Here is a 24,137-nt window from a genome sequence, read left to right as displayed (position 1 = left end):
TCAAGCACACAGACACGCACTCACACTCGCACACAGACACGTACTGAGGCACACAGGCACACACTCAGGCACACAGACACGCACTCACACTCAGGCACACAGACACGCACTCAGGCACACAGACTCGCACTCAGGCACACAGACTCGCACTCAGGCACACAGACTCGCACTCAGGCACACAGACTCGTACTCAGGCACACAGACACGCACTCAGGCACACAGACACGCACCCAGGCACACAGACACGCACTCAGGCACACAGACTCGCACTCAGGCACACAGACTCGTACTCAGGCACACAGACACGCACTCAGGCACACAGACACGCACTCAGGCACACAGACACGCACATTCACATACACTCACTCTCAGACGCACACACTCAGACGCACACACTCAGACGCACACACTCAGACGCACACACTCAGACGCACACACTCAGACGCACACACTCAGACGCACACACTCAGACGCACACACTCAGACGCACACACTCAGACGCACACACTCAGACGCACACACTCAGACGCACACACTCAGACGCACACACTCAGACGCACACACTCAGACGCACACACTCAGACGCACACACTCAGACGCACACACTCAGACGCACACAAACAGAACCACTGAGATACACACACGCACACAGTTAAGTCAGAACAGACTGAGAATGAAACCTGGGACATTTTAGTTCGTTATTCTAGTGTGGATGCCAGTACCTACAAGGCCCCTGGGTAGAACCGATATCTGAGACTTGAAGATGATAATTTAAAAATTTGATAGAGAATGATATTGAATCGGTGTTTTTTGCATCTATTACTGTTCAGATGATTCTGCCCATGAATAAATGACTTGATCTTTTCCTCCAGTTGTCAGCAGTTACCTCCTTCACTTGTTGGTGGTGGTGGTGGTGGTGGCGGGGGCGGGGGGGGGGGAACAACGGTTACACTTGGTCACAAATCGTGGAACAGTTTGTCTATTAAGACTGTTTATTTCTCGGCAGCATGGTGCGCAGTGGGTTAGCACTCCTGCCTCACGGCGCCGAGGTCCCAGGTTCGATTCTGGCTCTGGGTCGCTGTCCGTGTGGAGTTTGCACATTCTCCCAGTGTTTGCGTGGGTTTTGCCCTCGCAACTCAAAGATGTGCAGAGTAGGTGGATTGGCAACACTAAATTGCCCCTTAATTGGAAAAAATTAATTGGGTACTCTAAATTTGTTTTTTTTTAAAAACTGTTCATTTCTCCATCATTCCAATTGATGAGATTTCTAATTCACAAAAACACAGTATTCTTAGAGCACAGAAGGAGGTCATTCAGCCCGTTGTGTCTGCACCGGTTCTCCTTAGGAACAAGCTACCTAGTCTCCCTCTCCTACCTCCCCCCCCTAGCCCTACACATTCCTCCTTTACAGATAACAATCTAATTTCCTCTGGAATGCCTCGATCGATCCTGCCTCCATCACACCCTCAGACAGTGCATTCGAGATCCTAGCCACTCACTGCGTGAAAAAGGTTTTCCTCTAGTCATCATAGCTTCTTTTGCTTATTAGCTTAAAACTGTGTCCTCTGGTTATTGATTCTTCCACTAGGGGGAATAGTTTCTCCCTATCTAGTTTACCCAGACCCCTCATGATTTGTAATACCTCTATCAAATCTCATCTGGAAAGTCTCCTCGTCAAGGAAAACAGTCCCAGCTTCTCCAATCTGTCTACATAACTGAAGTTCCTCTTCCCAGAGACAGGTCTTGTGAATCTTTTCTGCACTCTCTCTAATCACATCTTTCCTAAAGTGCAGCACCCAGAACTGGACACAACACTGTCATAATAATAAGAATCTTTATTGTCACAAATCGGCTTACATTACTCTGCAATGAATTTACTGTGAAAATCCACTTGTTGCTACATTCCAGTGCCTGTTTGGGTACACACACACAATTCAGAATGTCCAATTCACCTAACAGCACATCTTTCGGACTTGTGGGAGGAAAACCGAAGCACCCGGAGAAAACCCATGCAGACACAGGGAGAACATGCAGACTCCGCACAGGCCGTGACCCAAGATGGGAATCAAACCCGGGTCCCTGGTGTTGTGAAGCAACAGTGCTAATGACTGTGTTACCGTGCCACCCATGTAGTTGAGGCTGAACCAGTGTCTGATATAGGTTTCATTTAACTCCCTTAATAAAGCTTAGGATGGCATATACTTTGTTAACCATTTTCTCAATCTGTGTTGCCACCTTCAGTGATTTATGCACATATGCACAGATTCCACTGCTCCCTTTAGAATTGTACTCTTTACTTTCTATTGTTTCTCTGCATTATTCTGACCAAAATGAATCTCTTCACACTACTCTGCATTAAATTTCATTTACCACTTGTTTCCCACTCCATGAACCTGTCTGTGTCTTTTTGAAGTTCTACTCTATCTTCTTAATAGTTCAAAATACTTCCAAATTTTGTATTATTCCCAAGTTGTGAAATGATTCCATGTATGACGAGGCTTAGGTTATTTTTTTTTTTAAATAATTTTTATTGAAAAATTTTGACTATTGACCAAGTTACCTATCTCTGAGCCAGGAAGTCCAGAAAAGGCTGCCATCGTTTATAGAACCCTTGTATTGATCCTCTCAGGGCAAATTTGACCTTTTCCAATTTTATAAATCCCGCCATGTCACTGATCCAGGTCTCCACGCTTGGGGGCCTTGCATCCTTCCATTGTAACAGAATCCTTCGACGGGCTACTAGGGACGCAAAGGCCAGGACAACGGCCTCTTTCGCCTCCTGCACTCCCGGCTCTACCGCAACTCCAAAAATCGCGAGTCCCCACCCTGGTTTGACCCTGGATCCAACCACCCTCGACACCGTCCCCGCCACCCCCTTCCAGAATTCTTCCAGTGCTGGGCATGCCCAGAACATATGGGCATGGTTCGCTGGACTCCCCGAACATCTGGTGCACCTGTCCTCACCCCCAAAGAACCTACTCATCCTAGTCCCGGACATATTGGCCCGGTGCAGCACCTTAAATTGGATGAGACTAAGCCTCGCACATGAGGAGGAAGAGTTGACTCTCTCCAAGGCCTCCGCCCAAGTCCCGTCCTCTATCTGCTCCCCGAGTTCCTCCTCCCATTTAGCCTCCAGCTCCTCCACTGACGACTCCTCCACCTCCTGCATTACCTTATAGATGTCAGACACCTTCCCCTCTCCTACCCACACCCCCGAAAGCACTCTGTCCATCGTCCCCTGCGAGGGCAGCAAAGGGAATCCCTCTACCTGTCGCCTAGCAAACGCTTTTACCTGAAGGTATCTGAACATGTTCCCTTGGGGAAGGCCAAATTTATCTTCCAGTTCCCCCAGGCCCGCAAACCTCCCGCCAATAAACAGGTCCCTCAATTTGCTGATGCCCGCCCTTTGCCACCCCCTGAATCCCCCATCCGTGTTCCCCGGGATGAACCGATGGTTGCCACCCAGTGGAGCCTCCATCGAGCCCCCTGTTTCCCCCCGATGCCGTCTCCACTGTCCCCAGATTCTTAGGGTCGCCGCCACCACCGGGCTCGTGGTAAACCTCTTAGGGGAGAGCATCAACGGTGCCGTTACCATGGCACCCAGGCTCGTACCTCTACATGATGCCATCTCCATTCTTTTCCACGCTGCCCCTCCTCCCTCCATCACCCATTTACGCACCATTGACACATTGGCTGCCCAATAGTACCCCAGAAGGTTGGGCAGCGCCAGCCCGCCTCTATCCCTTCCTCGCTCCAGGAACACCCTCCTCACTCTCGGAGTCCCATGTGCCCACACAAAGCTCAGAATACTGCTGGTCACTCTCCTAAAGAAGGCCCTGGGGATAAAGATGGGCAGGCACTGAAAAAGGAACAAGAACCTCGGAAGCACCGTCATTTTGACGGACTGTACCCTCCCCGCCAACGACAATGGCAGCATGTCCCACCTCCTGAACTCCTCCCCCATCTGATCTACCAGTCTGGTGAAGTTATGCTTGTGAAGAGTCCCCCAGTCCCTGGCCACCTGCACCCCCAGGTACCTAAAGCTCTCCCCTGCCCGCCTAAGCGGACGCCTACCAATTCCTTCCTCCTGGTCTCCAGGATGCACCACAAACACCTCGCTCTTGCCTAAGTTTAATTTATAACCTGAAAAGGTCCCAAACTCGGCTAGCAACTCCATCACTCCCGGCATCCCTCCCACCGGGTCCGCCACATACAGTAACAGGTCGTCGGCATACAACAGCACCCTATGTTCCTCTCCACCTCGCACCAAGCCTTTCCACCTCTCTGAATCTCTCAACGCCATCGCCAGCGGCTCGATTGCCAGTGCAAACAACAAGGGGGACAGGGGGCAACCCTGCCTGGTCCCTCGGTAAAGCCGGAAGTACTCTGACCTCCTCCTATTCGTGGCCACGCACGCCATCGGGGCCTCATATAGCCGCCGTACCCATCTAATGAACCGTTCACCAAATCCAAACCTCCCCAACACCTCCCATAGGTACCCCCACTCCACTCTATCGAAGGCCTTCTCCGCATCCAGCGCCACCACTATATCTGCCTCCCTCTGAATCGCCGGCATGATGATGACATTCAGCAATCTCCGCACATTCGTGTTCAGCTGCCTTCCCTTCACAAAACCTGTCTGGTCCTCGTGCACAACCCCTGGCACACAGTCCTCTATCCTGGTGGCCAGGATTTTTGCCAGCACCTTAGCATTTAGCATGGCCAATCCACCTAACCTGCACATCTTTGGACTGTGGGAGGAAACCGGAGCACCCGGAGAAAACCCACGCACACACGGGGAGGACGTGCAGACTCCGCACAGACAGTGACCCAACCAGGAATCGAACCTGGGACCCTGGAGCTGTGAAGCATTTATGCTAACCACCATGCTACCGTGCTGCCCACGAAGATATGGGCCTGTATGAACCACACTGCTGGGGGTCCTTGTCCTTCTTTAAAATTAACGAGATCAGCGCCCGCGACATCGTCGGGGGCAAAGTCCCCCCTTCCCACGCTTCGTTGAGTGTCCGCACCAGCAAGGGGCCCACTGGGTCCACAAACTTTTTATAAAATTCCACCGGGAACCCATCCGGCCCCGGTGCCTTCCCTGACTGCATCTGCCCGATCCCCTTAACTAGCTCCTCCAGCTCAATCGGCGCACCCAGCCCCTCCACCTTCTCCTCCTGCACCTTCGGGAAAGAAAGCCTGTCAAGGAACCTCTCCATTCCCCTCCTCTCCCCCGTTGGCTCCGACCGGTACAGTTCCCCGTAAAAGTCCTTGAAGACCTCATTCACCTCTACCCACTTCCGCACCACATTCCCACTCTTGTCTCTCACTCCAGCAATCTCCTTAGCCGCATCCCGCTTACGGAGCTGATGAGCCAGCATCCTACTCGCCTTTTCACCATGTTCGTACACTGCCCCTTGTGCCTTTCTCCACTGTGCCTCCGCCTTTCTAGTGGTCAGCAAATCAAATTTAGCCTGCAGGCTGCGCCTCTCCCCCAACAGTCACTCCTCTGGTGCCTCTGCATACCTCCTGTCCACCTCCAGCATCTTTCCCACCAGTCTATCCCTCTCACTCCTCTCGCTCCTCTCCCTGTGTGCCCGGATGGATATCAGCTCCCCACGAATCACTGCCTTCAGGGCTTCCCAGACCATCCCCACCTGAACCTCCCCCGTATCATTCACCTCAAGGTACTCCTCAATACTTGCCCGGACCCTCCTACACACCTCCTCCTCCGCCAGCAACCCCACATCCAACCGCCACAACGGACGTTGGTCCCACACCTCCCCCATCTCCAACTCTATCCAATGCGGAGCGTGGTCGGAGATTGCAATGGCCGAATACTCGGCCTCCTCCACTCTCGGAATCAGTCCCCTACTCACCACGAAGAAATCTATCCGAGAGTAGACCCTATGTACGTGGGAGAAGAAAGAGTACTCGCGTGCCCTCGGCCTTACAAACCTCCATGGATCCACCCCACCCTTTTGGTCCATAAACCCTCTCAGTACCTTGGCCGCCGCTGGCCTCCTACCCGACCTAGAGCTGGACCGATCCAGTGAAGGATCCAACACCGTATTAAAGTCCCCCCCTATGATCAGACCTCCCGCCTCCAGATCCGGGATCCGTCCCAACATACGCCTCATAAAGCCCGCATCATCCCAATTTGGGGCATACACACTAGCCAGTACCACCTTCTCTCCTTGTAGCCTGCCCCTAACCATCACATACCTACCCCCCTTATCCGCCACCACCTCCGATGCCTCAAACAACACATTTTTCCCCACCAGAATCGCCACTCCCCGGTTCCTCACATCCAACCCCGAGTGGAAAACCTGCCCCACCCATCCCTTCCTCAGGCGGACCTGGTCCGCCACCCTCAGGTGGGTCTCCTGAAGCATTGCCACATCTGCCTTTAGCCCCTTCAGGTGAGCCAGTACCCTCGACCGCTTCACCGGCCCATTCAGCCCTCTCACATTCCAGGTGACCAACCGGATCAGAAGTCGTCCCGCCCCCCTCCCCCGTCGGCTAGCCATAGCCCGTCGACTGCCCGCCCCAGGCCAGCACCCCCTGCCCGACCCCGTCCCCACGGCGACAACACCTCACCTCTGTCCCCCCGGCCCACACCAGCTCCTTCCTGACCCTGCCAGCAGGAACCCGGTATTCCCCTTTCCTCCCCTCCCTTCTCCCCCCCCCCCCAGGCTAGGAACCTTCCCAGCCGCAAACCGTCCTCCATTGTACTTCCGTGGGTCAGCTAACTTCTGCTGACCCCGGAAACTCCCGCCAATAGCCCGACCCCTCCCGAAGTGGGATCATCCCCCAATCTAGCCCTCCTCCAGGCACCGCTCCAGCGCGGGGAAGAACCAGTTAAGGCCCCACCTCCCCCGTCACCGTCTCCACCCCCCAGCCCCGCAGCGCGGGAAACCAGAGGAAAGCCCGCGCTTTCGCCCTACCCCACCACACCTTTCTGACGCAGCTCCCAAATATCAGCCCCACTCCATACCCCCACTCCGACCTAGAATACAACAGACCCCCCCGACCCTCCCCTCAAGATACACAGCCCAAACAATGCCCCACAGCACAAGAACAAGAACATAGCAGAACAACCCCTCCGTAAATAACCATATCAAAATTGCAAAAGTACTAAAACAAGAAGAAAAAAAACAGAAGAAAAAGGGAACACAGCAACAGCAGAATCCAGCACTAATATCTTACAGCCGACCTCGCAACCCCCAACCCCTAGTTCAAGTCCAGTTTCTCCGTCCGCACGAAGGCCCACGCCTCCTCCGGGGAATCGAAATAATGGTGCCGGTCCAAATAAGTTACCCACAGGCGCGTGGGCTGCAACATTCCGAACTTTATCTTTTTTCTATAAAGCACCTCTTTCGTCCGATTAAATCCGGACCGCCGCTTAGCCACCTCCGCACTCCAGTCCTGGTAGATCCGTACTACCCCATTCTCCCAATTGCTGCTCTTCACCTTCTTGGCCCAGCGCAGCACGCACTCCCGATCACTGAACCGGTGGAACCTCACCAGCACCGCACGCGGGGGTTCATCTTCCTTGGGCCTCCTGGCCAGCACCCTGTGCGTTCCCTCCAGCTCCAAGGGCAGATGGAAAGACCCGGCCCCCACTAGCGAATTCAGCATTACAGCCACGTAGGCTGTCGGGTCCGATCCCTCCAGCCCCTCCGCAAGGCCCAAGATCCGCAGGTTTTTCCGCCTCATGCAGTGATCAAGCTCCTCGAAGCGTTCCTGACACTTCTTGTGGAGTGCCTCATGCCCCTCCACCTTACTCACGAGGACCACGGCCTCCTCCTCTCGTTCAGTGGCCTGCGTCTGCAACTCCTTGATGGCAGCACCCTGTGTGGACTGAATCTCTGACAGCCTTCTGTCCGTTTCCTGCAGAGAGCTCAGTACCTCATCCTTGAATTCTTTAAAGCAGCGCAGGAGATCAGTTTGTTGCTCCTGGGCCCAGAGCCTCCATTCCTCTGGAGCTCTGTCGGCGGCCATCTTGGATCCCTTCCCCCGTTTTTTATGAGGAGCTGCTGTTGTTTTTTCCCCCTTTCCACTCCGAGTTCGAGGCATGGACTGCGGGGAAAGTCGTTCAGCACACCTTCCCCCACCGGGAGACGTCGAAAAATTTCCGTTTTGGGCTCTCAAAAGAGCCGAAAAGTCTCTTTAAAACGGGAGCTCCCAAATGTGTGGCTTCCTACTCCATCACAGCCACCGGAAGTCTCCGAGGCTTAGGTTATTAAGAGATGCCATAGATGTTTACAGCATGGAAACAGGCCCTTCGGCCCAGCTTGTCCGTGCTGCCCAGTTTCTATCACTAAGCTAGTCCCACTTGCCCACATTTGGCTGCCATTTAACTGTCTAACTGTTTTTTAAAGGGAAAAATTGTACCTGCCTCTACCACTGCCTCTGGCAGTTCATTCCAGATGCTCAGCACCCTCTGTGTGAAGAAATTTCCCATCTGCTCTCTTTTGTATCTCTCCCCTCTCACCTTAAACCTATGCCCTCTAGTTCGAGACTCCTCTACCTTTGGGAAAAGATGTTGACTATCGACCTTATCTATGCACCTCATTATTTTATAGACCTCCATGAGATCACCCCTAAGCCTCCTATGCTCCAGGGAAAAAAGTCCCAGCCCACCAAGCCTCTCCTTCTAGCTCAGACCATCAAGGCCTGGCAGCATCACCGTAATTCCTTCTGCACTCTTTCTAGTTTAACAATATTGTTCCTATAATAGGGTGACCAAAACTGTTCACAGTATTCCATGTGTGGTCTTAGTAATATCTTGTACAACTTCAACAAGATGTTCCAACTCCTGTATTCAATATTCTGACCAATAAAAGCTAGCATGCTGAATGCCTTCTTCACCACTCTATCCACCTGCGACTCCACCTTAGAACATAGAACATAGAACAGTACAGCACAGAACAGGCCCTTCGGCCCTCAATGTTGTGCCGAGCCATGATCACCCTACTCAAACCCACGTATCCACCCTATACCCGTTACCCAACAACCCCCCCCTTAACCTTACTTTTATAAGGACACTACGGGCAATTTAGCATGGCCAATCCACCTAACCCGCACATCTTGAGACTGTGGGAGGAAACCGGAGCACCCGGAGGAAACCCACGCACACAGGGGGAGGACGTGCAGACTCCACACAGACAGTGACCCAGCCGGGAATCGAACCTGGGACCCTGGAGCTGTGAAGCATTTATGCTAACCACCATGCTACCATGCTGCCACCTTCAAGGAGTAGGAACCTGTACCCCTAGATCTCTTTGTTCTGTAACTCACCCCAACTCCCTACCATTAAATGAGTAGGTCCTGCCCTGATTTGATCTACCAAAATGCATCACCTCACATTTATCCAAATTATTCTCCATCTGCCGTTCATCGGCTCACTGGCCTAATTGGTCAAGATCTTGTAGCAATCTTGTATAACCTTCTTCACTTTCCACTATGCCACCAATCTTGGTGTCATCTGCAAACTTACTAACCATGCCTCCTACATTCTCATCCAAATCATTAATATATACAACAAGTAACAGTGGACCCAGCACCGATCCCTGAGGCACACCGCTGGTCACAGGCCTCCAGTTTGAAAAACAACCTTCCACAACCATGCTTTGGCTTCAGTTGCCAAGCCAATTTTGCATCCAATTGGCTGGATTCCGTGAAATTTAACCTTGTGCAACAACCTAACAGAAAGAGCAAGGATCCCAACATTAACTCCATGGGGCACTCCACTACAAACCATCCTCCAGTGAGGAAAAACTCCATTCACCACTAATCACTGTTTCCTGTCTCCCCGCCATTTTTGTATCCATGTTGATCCTGTCCCTTTTATTCCATGAGCTATAACTTTGCCCACAATTTTAGGACACTGGCTTGAAGGTAGATGAGGGTGACCCAAGCTGGTTCCTTCAAATTTCCATCCCCCTCTCACTTGAGATTAACTACCTGATTTCCACTTGATTTCCACTTCATGGAGAACTTTATGGAGAATGTTAAACTCTGCTATACCGAATTCAATTAATCTCTTAGCATTTGTTATATAATAGCCTCAAAATTCCCTTTCTTTACCTGGTCTTCACACTTCCTGATCCCCTTAGCCATCTGAGAGCTGGTGCTGGTGTTGTATCAGCATAATCTTCTATTCCACTCTGCCAGTGAGCTGCCTGTTAATATTTGTAGCACATCCGTTCGATGATGGTGATGAGGCCTGAGGCCTAATATGCACCTCTGGTTTCAGTAAATAAGCGCAAGAATTGTTCCCAACGTCACTGCCCCAAACCTCATGCCCCCCACCCCACATGCCCAAATGTCCAGGTCTGTAAAGTATAAGTAACTAACAAAAGTTTTGAACAGTTAATTATCTTTCAATTATTCATGTGTTTAAAGACTTGCACTTGCTGGAAATAAAGAAGTAATGATGCCCAAACAATCCCATTCCATAATTTTTTTAAAAATAAACATTTTATTGAGGTTTTTTTTTTGGCTTGTAACAGCAGCAATATAAACAATGTACATGAGACTATAAACATAGTGCAAATACCACCTCCCTCCCTAACAGGTCCCACCATTACTTAACCCCCTAATCTATGCTAAACCCCCCCCCATGACATCCACAAACCCCTGCTAAAAATCCCTAAGCTTCGGACATGCCCAGAACATGTGGCCGTGGTTCGCTGGTCCTCCCGCACATTTTGCACACCTGTCTTCCACCCCAAAGAATCTGCTCATCCCGGTCACTGTCACGTGAGCCCGATGAACGACCTTGAATTGTATCAGGCTGAGCCTGGCACATGTTGCGGTCGCGTTAACCCTACTCAACGCGTCCGCCCAAAGGCCCTCCTCTATCTCACTTCCCAGCTCCTCCTCCCACTTGCGTTTCAGCTCCTCTGTCTGCGTCTCCTCTGATCCCATAAATTCCTTGTAAATGTCCAAGACGCTCCCCTCTCCTATCCATCCTCTGGACACTACCCTGTCCTGAATCCCCTCAGCGGCAGGAGTGGGAAGGTTGATACCTGTCTACACAGAAAGTCCCGCACCTGCAGATATCTAAATTTGTTTCCCCTCACCAAAGCAAACTTCTCCAGCGCCCTCATACTCGGAAAGCTTCCCCCCCCCCCCCACTCCATAACTTGAGCTGATACTTCAAGAGCATAAACTGAATGGCATCTGTCGGTTAGGATGGATTAAAATCTTCCCACAGTCCTGGCCAACATTTATCCTTCAGTTAATACCACTAACGCAAGGAATTAGATTATTTATCTCTCAGCCACACAAAGCCCTGTTTAGACTATACCTGCAGTTCCGGGCACCACACCTTAGGAAAGATATATTGGTCTTGGAGGGAGAGCAACGTAGATTAGCCAATTTTGAAGAGCAATTACAAACATGCATTGTGTTCCCTCGTGTTAGAAGATTAAGGGTAATTTGATCAAAGTTTTTGAGATATCAAGCAGAACAGATAGGATTGATAGAAACTATTTCTGCTGGTTGCCGAGTCCAGGACAAGGGGGCATGGTCTAAAGTTTAGAGATAGGCTGTTCAGGGGTGAGGTTGGGAAATATTTCGACTTGCTAAGTGTGGAAGTAGTTTGGAACTTTCTTCTCACAAAGGAATTGATATGAGGTCAGTTGTTAATTTAAAAGCTAAGATTGATACGTTTTTATTAAGCAAAAGGATTAAGGTATAGGTGGCAAATATGAGTATATGGAAGCAGGTCTCAGATCAGCCATGATTCATTGACCAGGCTTTAGGGGCTAAATTGCCTACTCCTGTTCTATGCTGCTATTGCTGTTTGTGGGACCTTGCTTGGTGGAAGTGGCTGTTGCATTTCCTACGTTAAATACTAACTACATTTGCATAAGTAATTCACAGATAGTAAAGCACGTGACATCACAAGAATGTGAAGGGCGCCATATAAGTCTGTTATTTATTCTTTTACTTTCACTTGTCTTTCTTTCACTTTTTCTTTCTCTAGCTTTTTCATCCCATTTCTCTTTCTGCTCACTTTTTTTCTCTTCTGTTCTTCCATTCTCTCTACAATGAGCAACAGTTCCACAAGATGCTTGCTGTATTCATCCTATAATTATTCCAGTTCATCTCCAGCACAATAACACTTACTACTAGTAAAAGGTACATGATCAGCGCTGGGTGACAGGTGAAGGGCACATTCAATACTAAATATGGAACATTATCCCAATTCTACTTTCTGTCCTAACAGATCCTTTTCAGACTTTACCTAGAGGTCAGAAGGCACCCACAGATATTACATCAAGTCGGCCACCTTTATTGCGAAAACCAACAGTAATTCGCATACCCAATAAACTAGATAAAAGTAAGTGTTCTTTCTTTGTTAACATGTTCAAGATTTTTTATGTTCTCTTCCTCTCCAGAAGTTTTATGTGGGAAGTTTGGGATTGGCACCTTTTGCCAAATCCAAGTTGTGCAACAACAATCAGGAATACAAGTGGTTGGAAAGAATTGAGAATTACCTAATTTCTTTGGGAAAATGGGATATTGTTAGATCTTCTGGATAAGACCATAAGACGTAGGAGCAGAATTAGGCCACTCGGCCCATCAAGTCTGCTCCGCCATTCAATCATGGCTGATATTTTTCTCATCCCCATTCTCCTGCGTTCTCCCCATAACCCCTGATCCCCTTATTAATCAAGAAAGGTCCCACCTCTGTCTTAAAGACACTCAGTGATTTGGCCTCCACAGCCTTCTGCGGCAAAACGTTCCACAGATTCACCACCCTCTGGCTGAAGAAATTCCTCCTCATCTCTGTTTTGAAGGATCGTCTCTTCAGTCTGAGATTATGACCCCTAGTTCTCGTTGTTCCGACAAGTGGAAACACCCTCTCCACGTCCACTCTATCCAGGCCTCGCAGCATCCTCTAAGTTTCAATAAGATCCCCCCCCACCCCCTCATCCTTCTAAAGTCCCAATGAGTACAGACCCAGAGTCCTCAACTGTTCAACCATAAGCTGAAATTTTGTGATATTTCTGTGTCCATATTATTTAAATTTTAACCTGGCCTGCAAGATATGTATGCTGACTGTCCCTTCTCGTTTCTTTCACCAGCATCTTCTGAAGACATTGAAAGTCCACCCCCTCTCCCTGTGGAGACTCCTGTTAGCAATTTAATTGCACAGAAGCCCAGCATTGTGCCCAAGACTGCCATTGGGGTAAGATACGCATTTCCTACAGGGAGTTTTATAGGCAGTTATAAATATGTATTATAGATATAATCTAAATTGATCTGAGTACTAATAGTACTATGAACAGTTGGTGATTTGCCAGCTTTTACCTTTCAAAATTTTTTTTTTAAATTCCCAACTCTTTGGGTACTTGGAACAATTCCATGAACATCAGTTGCAGCCTCTATGAACCACTGCTCTTCATTCAGGAGCTCAGTTAGTGAGTGTGAGCGGTCTTCTCAGGCATGCAGGGCATCAAAACTCTCCCCAGTCCAGTGTTTCACTCATGACCCACCCTCCTTTACAAGGAGTCATAGAACAATGTTTGTGGTGTTATTGCACATTCAGTGTGGTCCTTTTCTCACCTGATCATCTGCCTACCTCCAGTAGGGGTCACTGAATTGCAGATGATGGCCTAGAAATCCACAAGAGTTCTCCCAGTCTCCTCATTACACTTTAATCAGAGACCAGTATAATTCATGGAGAGCAGGTACAATCGGCTGAAACAACCACTTGATTCATTTTTAGGGGGTTTCCATTGAACAGCCATGGATGAATTTCCAAGCCAGTGTCATGAGTGCAGATGGATGGCTCAATGATTAAAAACAAAACCTGTGACCATTCATTATAACCTCGCGGGTAAATGTGCATGCAATATTGAGGATGACGGTGTTGAACTTGGGAGTGAAGCCTCCCATAGCCAAATTTCTTATCAATATCCCTACGTAAAGTATAGCTGCTCGGACATGGTCCTGGAAAATCGATGAGAAAACCCATGTGTGGAGGTGAAAATATGGGTATGGTTCTTAATGAATACTTTGAATTTGTTTTTCCGAAAGAGGACAATGGGGCCGACGTTGCAGTTTCAGAGGAAACTTGGAGAAGGAGGAACTAATAAGGGGTTTAGTGTCCTTGAACATAGAGAAATCATCAGGCCCAGATTAAATATATCACAGTTCGCTAAGAAAAGCAAGGGAAGAAACAGCACAGGCTCTGACCATCATTTTCCAACCCTCTCTGGCTACAGGTCAAATTACCTCCTTCTGTGCCATAAATTTTCTTTTGTTTTTTTTCGCTCTGGTTCAAACTCCATCTAAAATTCACTAACATATTCTATGTCTTTCACCTTGGGAAATCTCTGCCCAGTTGCTATTCCACTGCTATTTTCTGTTGCTCCAGTTAATGGGCATGATTTAATGGCTGCGTTGTGCTCAAGCGAGAGCGCAACAAGGCCTGTAAATCGCAGAGAAGCCGAAAACAACAACTGCGCCGGGTGTCAATCTGTTTGCGATCTGACCAGTCTGCTCCCATTGCAAAATCATGCCTCTACTGTGTCCAGTAATCTGCCCAGGTTGCCATCCACTAATCGTGGGGCTGGTCTTTTCGGCAGCATGGCGATGAGCTGACTATGCAGGAACGGTTTAAGTGCTGCTCTCCCTTGTTAGCGGTGGGGGGGGGGGGGGCTGGTGAGTGCAATCCTGGTGAATCAGCCGGCGGGACCATGATTTGTGGCGTGAAGCCCATGGGCCTCTCAAATGGACCTGCTAACGTTTTATGGCAATGATGGCCTCGCCAGGCCAAGCATTAGGAAGCTCATGGCCGTTCCTGGTCACTACCACACTGAAAGACGTTTTGGTTAAGTCGCGCCCAGTATTTCTTGCTACTAATCTTCCACTAATCATTTCCCCATTCCTTCCTCAATATCACTTCTCTTCCTGCTCAACACCAAGCTGCTACCTTTCATGTATTGGATTGTACTCTTACGCACACATGGCCGATGCTGCATCAAATGGAATTTTACATAGAATTTACAGTGCAGAAGGAGGCCATTCGGCCCATCGAGTCTGCACCGGCTCTTGGAAAGAGCATCCTACCCAAGGTCAACACCTCCACCCTATCCCCATAACCCAGTAACCCCACCAAACACTAAGGGCAATTTTGGACACTAAGGGCAATTTAGCATGGCCAATCCACCTAATCTGCACATCTTTGGACTGTGGGAGGAAACCGGAGTACCCGGAGGAAACCCACGCAGACACGGGGAGGATGTGCAGACTCCGCACAGACAGTGACCCAAGCCGGAATCGAACCTGGGACCCTGGAGCTGTGAAGCGATTGTGCTATCCACAATGCTACCGTGCTGCCCTGAGGGACATTAGTTATAAGAGAGACTAGTAAAGCTGTGTTTTCCTTAGACAGGAGATTTCATAGCCAATATCAAGACTGCAGGGTTTTAAAATAAAGTCAATAAGGAGAAACTATTTTCATTGGCAGGTGGGTCAATGACCAGAGGGCACAGATTTAAGATAATTGAAAGAACCAGAAGGGAATTGGGGATAATTTTGTTTTACGCAATAAGTTCTCATCATCTGGAACACTCTGCCCGAAGGAGGAGAAGCATATTCAATAATAGCTTTCATAGGGGATTTTAATAAATAATTGAAAAGCTTGCATTTAGGGCAGCACGGTGGTGCAAGTGGTTAGCACGGTCAGCTCATGGCGCCAAGGTCCCAGGTTCGATCCCGGCTCTGAGCCACTGTCCGTGTAAAGCTTGCAACATTCTCCCTGTGTTTGTGTGGGTTTCACCCCCACAACCCAAAAGATGTGCAGGGTAGGGGGATTGGCCATGCTAAATTGCCCCTTAATTGGAAAGATTTAGTTGGATACTCTAAATTTTAAAAAAAAGGTTGGCTACCCTGTTCACGGCCGGGACTGTCCCATGACCTGAATCATATCTACTTCATATCTCAAAACTTTAGGCTGCCACCACAATGCAGTACTGAAGCAGTGCTGAATTGCCAGGGGTGCTGTCTTTCAACTCAGATATTAAATCACCTGCTCTCTTAGTGGACCCAAAGGTTCTCGAGAAATATTGTGGCAGAACAGGGCAGTTATCCTTGGTGTTCTGTCCAGTGTTCATATTTCAATCAACATCAGTTTTAAAAAGATTACTTGGTTATTATTACATTTTTGGTTGTGGGAGCTTGCTGTGCACAACTTGGCTGCTGAGTTTCCTTTATTACATGAGTAATGAAGAGTTCTACATGGTTTCGGTGCGACCACGTCTGGAGTATTTGTGCACTTTTGCTCTCCACATTGAAGAAACAATGTACTTTCAATGTACAACAAAATTTCACTAAATTGGTCCCTGGGATCAGGGCATTGTCCATAGAATCGATTGAATCACTCCAGTGCAGAAGGAGGCCATTCAGCCCATTGTGTCTGCACCGACCCTCCGAAAGAGCACCCTACCTAGGAACCCAAACTAACCTTTTGGACATTAAGGGGCAATTTAGCATGTTCAATCCACCTAACCTGCACATCTTTGGACTGTGGGAGGAAACTGGACCATCCGGAGGAAACTCACGCAGACACTGGGAGAATGTGCAAACTCCACGCAGTCGCCTGAGGCTGAAATTTAACCCAGATCCCTGGCACTGTGAGGTAGCAGTGCTAACCACCGTGACCTATGATGAGGGGATTTTATTTTTGTTATAGGGTTGTGAATCTTTGAAATTGGGTTGTGGAATCTCTGTCATTGAGTATGTTTAAAGTAGAGATTGACAGATCTCTAAATGCCAGTGACTAAAAGGGATATGGGGATAATGTGGAAAAAAGGCATTGAGATGGATGATCATCCATGATCATTTGAATAGCGGAGCAAGCTCAATGGGCTGAAGGCCTACTCCTGCTCCTATGTTCTGGGGCTGTTTAGCACAGGGCTAAATCGCTGGCTTTGAATGCAGACCAAGCAGGCCAGCAGCACGGTTCGATTCCCGTAACAGCCTTCCCGAACAGGCGCCGGAATGTGGCGACTAGGGGCTTTTCACAGTAACTTCATTTGAAGCCTACTCGTGACAATAAGCGATTTTCATTTCATTTCATGTTCCGATGGCTCACACAAAAAATTAGGGATAATATTCGATTTAAAAGAAAAGGTTTCAACACTTCAGAACATACTTGATTAACTGTAAAGTACTTTAGGACTTCCTGAGGTTGAAAAAGGCATTGTATGAATGCAAGTCTTCCTTTATTGCATATTCAGTCACTTCATGAAGATGAGAAGAGGCATAGAATACAGACAGCAGGAGAAGCAAAATTTAAAGCAAAGTTTATTATCCTCGTCATAGTTCCAAATCTTGTCGAGATTTCAGAGCCAAAGAAAATGCTCATGAGGCCAAAATGAGCTACAGCTCACATTTGTGAATCTAAATATGGATTATGGATTATGCCATAATGACAAGAGTAAGAACAAAATAGAAGAATATAAGCCCTACTTATCTGTGGTACTTTCCCATATCTAACCAACATATTCAGTCACCCATCATTGAATTTCTTCAGTTTGGCTTCTGCCCTGTTTGAAGTGCTTGAAATCTCTAGTTAAAGTCAGCTGTGACATTATCATGAACTCGCTGATGGTATCTGCGAGGGTATCCCGGGAGTGATCAATGAGGATCAGACTGGGTTGTGAAGGGCAGGCAGCTGAATACGAATGTGCGGAGGCTCCTGAATGTGATCATGATTCCCTCGGAAGGGGGGGGGGGGATGCAGAAGTGATAGCGGCAATGGATGCGGAGAAAGCCTTCGATCGGGTGGAGTGGGTGTACCTGTGGGAAGTGTTAGGCAGATTTGGGTTTGGAGAGGAATTTATAGGGTGGGTCAAATTGTTGTATCAGGCCCCGGTAGCGAGTGTGTCGACGAACCGGCTGTGGTCGGGGTACTTTAGATAACATCGAGGGACGAGGCAGGGGTGCCCCCTGGCCCCCCTGCTGTTTTGCCCTTGCGATTGAGCTGCTGGCCATGGCGCTGAGGGAGTCTGTAAACTGGAGGGGGTTGGTTCGGGGGGGGGTGAGGAGCATTGTGTTTCACTGTATGCGGGTGACCTGCACCTGTACATTTCAGATCCAGTGGAGGGGGATGGGGGAGGTCATGCAGATTCTTAGGGATTTTGGAGACTTTTCGGGGTGTAAGCTGAAAGTTGGAAAAAGCAAGCTTTGTGTGATACATGCGAGGGGCCAGGAAAAGAGACTGGGAGAGCTACCGCTTAAGATGGTGGAGAGGAGCTTTTGCTACTTGGGCATTCAGGTGGCTAAGAGCTGGGGTGTCCTGCACAAGCTCAATTTAACGCGGCTGGTGGATCAGATGGAGGAGGACTTTAAGAGGTGGGATATGCTGCCGCTTTCCCTGGGGGGCAGGGTGCAGTCCGTAAAGATGACGGTCCTCCTCAGGTTCTTGTTCGTCTTCCAATGTCTTCCCATCCTCATCCCCAAGTCCTTTTTCAAGCGGGTGTACAGGATTATCACTGGATTTGGGTGGGCAAACAGGACCCCGCGTGTTAAGAGACCGTTCTTGGAGCGCAGTCGGGGGTGGGGTGTTGGCGCTGACGAACTTTTGCAGCTATTACTGGGCAGCGAATATATCCATGATTCGGAAATGGGTAATGGAGGGAGAGGGAGCGGCGTGGAAACGTTTGGAAGCGGTGTCTTGTAAAGATACTAGCTTGGGGGCACTGATAACGGCACCGTTGCCGCTTCCGCTGACGCGGTATACTACGAGCCCGGTGGTGGTGGCGACATTGGGGATCTGGGGGCAGGGGGGAGGCAAGGGCTTTGGTCTGGGCCCCGATACGGAGCAATCACAGGTTCGTTCCGGGTAGAATAGACGGTGGGTTCCTAAGTTGGCACAGGGCGGGTATCAAAAGGACGGGGGACTTGTTCATTGATGGGACTTCTGCTAGTCTGAGGTCGCTGGAGGAGAAATTTGGGCTACCCCCGGGGAATGCCTTTAGGTACCTGCAGGTTCGGGCATTCGTGAAAAAGCAGGTGGAGGAATTCCGGCTGCTGCCTGCCCGGAGGATACAGGACAGGGTGGTCTCGGGCGTGTGGGTAGGGGATGGCAAGATATCGGAAATATATCAGGAACTGCAGGAGGCGGAGGAGGCCTCAGTGGAGGAGCTGAAGGGCAAGTGGGAGGAGGAGCTGGGTGAGGAGCTGGATGAGGGCCTGTGGGCTGACGCCCTGGGCAGGGTTAATTCCTCCTCATCTTGTGCCAGGCTTAGCCTGATTCAGTTTAAGGTGGTGCACTGGGCGCATATGACAGTGGCGAGAATGAGTAAGTTCTTTGGGGTGGAGGGCAGGTGTGTGAGGTGCTCAGGGTGCCCAGCAAATCATGTCCATATGTTCTGGGCATGCCCGGCACTTACAGGATTTTGGAAAGGCTTCGCAAGGGCTATGTCCAAGGTCTTGGACACTCGGGTAACACCGAGCGGGGGTTAGCGATATTTCGGATATCAGAAGATCCGGGAGTGCAGGAGTCGAAAGAGGCCAGAGTTCTGGCCTTTGCCTCCTTGGTAGTCCGGAGAAGGCTCTTGTTAATGTGGAGGGACACGAAGCCCCCAAGCGTGGAGGTTTGGGTCAAGAACATGGTGGGATTTCTCTGGTTGGCGAAACCAGACCGGGGGGAGGGGGGGGTGGTTTGGGCGGGTGATAAGTTGTTTTCTGTTTTATTGCTATGTTTTCTTTTTGTTGTTTTTCTTTTTCCAGTGGTTTGTAAAAATGATTGAAAAATTTTGAATAAATCAAATAAAAAAATAAAAAATTAAATGACGGAGCATCCACAACTCTCTGGGACACAGAATTTCCATGATTCACAGCCCTTTGAGCAAAGTAACTTCCCCTCATCTCAGCCCTAAATGACTGGCCCCCTTATCCTGTGACTGTGCCCATGCCTTTGATATTTCCCCAACCACCAGAAGTAATCTCTTAATTTCTCCCCTACCAGGTCCATTCAGAATGTTGTACATTTCAATGAGATTTCCTTTTCTAAACGCCAGAGAAAATAAACTAATTTGTTCAATCTTTCATCGCAGCGTAGGATGTAGGGACCAATTTAGGGACATTTTGCTGTCCAGTCCCCAATGCAAGTATACCTTAAATGTGGAGATCTGTTGGAACCAACAATTCTACGGACACGTGCTTGTAGGATTAGAATAGCGGTTTTAATATACTTACAACAGAGCCAGCCTGTTAGCCGTTGAACTTTCGGTGAACTGACCGGCTGACCCTGTGGCACTGATCTTTATACAGCAGCTCCCGGGGGAGGAGTCCTGGGCGGAGCCAAGGGAGAAGTCCCGTATAACTCTCGAGCATTCCCAGAGCTACTCCCCCTGGAGGTCAGGTAGTGCAACTGCACTTACAATATAGACACATGTATATACAGGTTATAATCGGTGTGAATCACATTCACCACGTTCACCCCCTGTGAAAAAAATCGAGTCCAGCGGGGGTGGTGGCTCACAGAGTTAGTCTGTCCGGTTGACGAATTGTTCGTTTCGATCTGCGGAGCACCGGGGTTGCAGCCTCTTGCGGTGGCTGGGTGGGTGTTGAGAGCTGGGGCACGATGGCAGACTCCGGGGCGGGTCTCGCCCGAACTTTATACACCTCTGGCTCAACCGGAGACTGGGGTCGCTGGGGCTGGGCTGGTTCTGGCGCGTGGAACCTGTGGGGTGACCTTGCGGAATCGGAGGCACGAGGGGGCGGCAGCATAGGGAACGGGGTAAGGGGTTCCTCAGTTGGGGTGGGGGGGGGGGGGGGGTGGCTGGATCCAGCGGGTGCCAGGTCCCGAAGGGATACTGTGTCCTGGCGACCATCCGGGAACTCCACAAATGCATATTGGGGGTTGGAATGGAGGAGGCGCACTTTCTCAACAAGGGGGTCAGTTTTGTGCCCCCTGACGTGCTTCCTCAGGAGGACCGGGCCTGGTGTCCTCAGCCACGCCGGAAGTGAGACTCCCGTGGTAGTGCCCCTAGAAAAAATGAAGAGTCGCTTGTGAGGGGTTTGATTTGTAGCTGTACAGAGGAGGGATCTGATAGCGAGGAGCGCGTCTGGGAGGACTTCTTGCCATTGGGAGACTTGGAGTTTTCTAGACCGGAGGGTCAGCAGGACGGTCTTCCAGACCGTCGCGTTCTCCCTCTCCACCTGTCCATTCCCCCTGGGGTTGTAGCTGGTAGTCCTGCTCGAGGCGATGCCCTTGTCGAGCAGGTACTGACGCAGCTCGTCGCTCATAAAGGACGAACCCCGGTCGCTGTGCACGTAGCTGGGGAAACCGAACAGGGTGAAGACACTATGCAGGGCCCTAATGACTGTTGAGCTTCCCCGGTCGATATTTAATATCGTAATTATAGGTGGAGAGTTCGATCCTCCAGCGAAGGATTTTATCATTTTTTATTTTGCCCCTTTGCGAGTTGTCAAACATAAAGGCAACTGATCGTTGGTCGGTGATGAGGGTGAATCTCCTACCTGCGAGGTAGTGCCTCCAGTGATGAACAGCCTCCACGATGGCTTGCGCTTCCTTCTCGACTGAGGAGTGTTGGAGTTCTGAAGCGGATAGGGTACGGGAGAAAAATACAACGGGCCTCCCTGTCTGATTTAAAGTGGCTGCTAGAGCTACCTCTGAGGCGTCGCTCTCAACCTGAAAGGGAGTGGATTCATCCACCGCCCGCATGGCTGCTTTGGCGATGTCCTCCTTGATGCAGCTGAAGGCCTGGCGTGCCTCAGCAGACAGGGGAAATTGTGTGGCCTTAAAGAGTGGGCGGGCTTTGTCCGCATATTGAGGGACCCACTGGGCGTAGTATGAAAAGAACCCCAAGCACCGTTTGAGGGCCTTGGGGCAATGAGGGAGGGGGAGTTCTAAGCATGCGGTCCGGGTCTGGGTCCAGGACTCCGTTCTCCACGACGTAGCCGAGGATGGCCAGTCTGTTTGTGCGGAAAACGCATTTCTCCTTGTTATAAGTGAGATTTAATTTCTGTGCCGTTTGGAGAAAACGGTGGAGGTTGGCGTCGTGGTCCTGCTGGTCATAGCCGCAGATGGTAACATTGTCCAGATACGGAAACGTAGCCCGCAGCCCGTACTGGTCTACCATTTGGTCCATTGCTCGTTGGAACACCGAAACCCCGTTGGTGACGCCGAAGGGAACCCGGAGGAAGTGGAAGAGGCGGCCATCGGCCTCGAACGCCGTGTAGTGGCGGTCCTCCGGGCGGATTGGGAGCTGGTGGTATGCAGACTTCAGATCCACCGTGGAAAATAGCCGATATTGGGTGATCTGATTAACCATGTCTGCAATTCTGGGGAGGGGATACGCGTCTAGGAGCGTAAAGCGATTTATGGTCTGGCTATAGTCGACGACCATGCAAAAGTTTTCCCCGGTCTTGACCACCACCACCTGAGCTCTCCAGGGACTATTACTGGCCTCTATGATCCCCTCACTGAGCAGCCGTCGGACCTCCAATCGGATAAAGACCCTATCCTGTAAGCTGTATCACCTGCTGCGAGTAGCTACTGGCTTGGAACCTGGAGTGAGATTGGTGAAGAGAGGAGGGGGGGGGGGGGGAGATGCGCAGCGTGGCTAGGCTGCAGATAGTGAGTGGGGGCAGGGGCCCGCCAAAGCCGAGGGTGAGGCTCTTGAGGTTGCACTGGAAATCCAGGCCTAATAAGAGTGGCGCGCAGAGGTCGGGCAGGACATAAAGTTTAAATTTAGAATAACTAGCGCCTCGACTTGTGAGCATAGCGACGGTGCGTCCTTGGATTTGGACTGAGTGGGAGCCCGAAGCGAGGGCGATAGTTTGGCTCACCGGAAAAATAGAAAGCGAACAGCGTCTTGCCAGTTCTGGATGTATAAAGCTCTCGGTGCTCCCGGAGTCAAAGAGGCATGGCGTGCTGTACCCGTCATCTCCGCTATCGAACTTCGTAGGTGCTTGGGGCGGGATTGATCCAGGGTGACCGTGTTGAGTTGCGGACTGCGTTGAGTTGCAGGCCACGTGGTGAGTGCCCGGGGAAGTCGTATTCTTCAGATGAGCTTTCTGAGCATGCCGATGCAGATGGGGCCCGTGGATCGCACGTGGTGAGCGGCGAGGAAGATGGCGGCCCCCATGAGTCGCACGTGGCCGGCCGCATGGTGGGGGTTTGCCAAGATGGCGGCCCCCATGGATCGCACGTGGTGGGAGGGGGCGGAGTCGGGTCGTAGGCCGCAGCGTTTCGGCCCCGCAGGCCCGCTGGTGTTGGGAGCGATTTGTTCTCTCTGCAGGGGAGTTAAAAACTGGGGCCCTTTTAGCAAGGCACACTCTGGCATAGTGGCCTTTCTTCCCGCAGCTGCTGCAGGTCGTGGATCGGGCTGGGCAGTGCTGCCGCGGGTGCTGGCTTTGGCCACAGAAATGGCAGGCTGGGGCAGCTGAGTAGCTGGCTGAGCAGCTGAGTAGCTGGCTGGGGCAGCAGAGTAACTGGCTTTGGCAGCGTGGTAGCTGGGGGGCCTTGCGGCACAGGCCTGGGGGGGACTGTTGGTCGGGGGTCCACGATGAGGTCGCGGGGTCCGCGGGAAACGACGTGAGGCTGCGGAAGGAAACTTCCATAGTGGTAGCAGCCTCCACAGTAGTGTCTAAGTCCTGGGCCCCCTTTTCTAGCAGTCTTTGGCACACATAGTTAGACCTAAGGCCCGCTACGAAAACGTCCCGCACAGCAAGCTCCCTATGTTCAGCCGCGGTAACGGCTTGATAATTACAGTCATTGGAAAGATTGTTCAATTCCCTTACAAACTCGGCAAGCGTTTCTGTAGGCCGCTGACGGCGAGTCGTAAACACATGGCGTGCATAAACCTCGTTAATGGGCCTCACGTACATTTTGTCCAATATTGCCAGCGCTGCGGTGTAAGAACCGGCCGGATTCAGCTGTGTGGAGATTCTGTGGCTTACCCTCGCGTGCAGTAGGCTGAGTTTTTGTTCCTCCGTTGTTACGGCGGTGCTGGCTTCTGCCAGGTAGGCTTTAAAACATCTCAGCCAGTGAGAAAAAATTTACTTAGCCTCTGCATCCTGTGGGTCCAGTTCTAGGCGTCTGGGCTTGATGGCTGCTTCCATGATTTCTT

At 50.4% G+C, this 24,137-nt stretch overlaps 1 protein-coding gene across 4 annotated transcripts in view; it reads left to right on the top strand.

The window, feature by feature from the left end:
- The window catches only part of sh3d19 (SH3 domain containing 19), a 264,388-nt gene that overhangs the window by 143,644 nt on the left and 96,607 nt on the right, over nucleotides 1-24,137 (top strand). For all 4 annotated transcript variants that reach the window (XM_038791981.1, XM_038791983.1, XM_038791979.1 and 1 more), the window contains 2 exons: nucleotides 12,248-12,361; nucleotides 13,110-13,213. In XM_038791981.1, the coding sequence (XP_038647909.1) occupies nucleotides 12,248-12,361; nucleotides 13,110-13,213 (218 nt within the window). The remainder of the gene's footprint in view (nucleotides 1-12,247; nucleotides 12,362-13,109; nucleotides 13,214-24,137) is intronic.

Source organism: Scyliorhinus canicula, chromosome 3, assembly GCF_902713615.1.
Source record: "Scyliorhinus canicula chromosome 3, sScyCan1.1, whole genome shotgun sequence".
NCBI lineage: Eukaryota > Metazoa > Chordata > Chondrichthyes > Carcharhiniformes > Scyliorhinidae > Scyliorhinus > Scyliorhinus canicula.
Note: the sequence above shows the minus strand (reverse complement) of the source record. Positions and strands in the feature narration are given on the sequence as shown.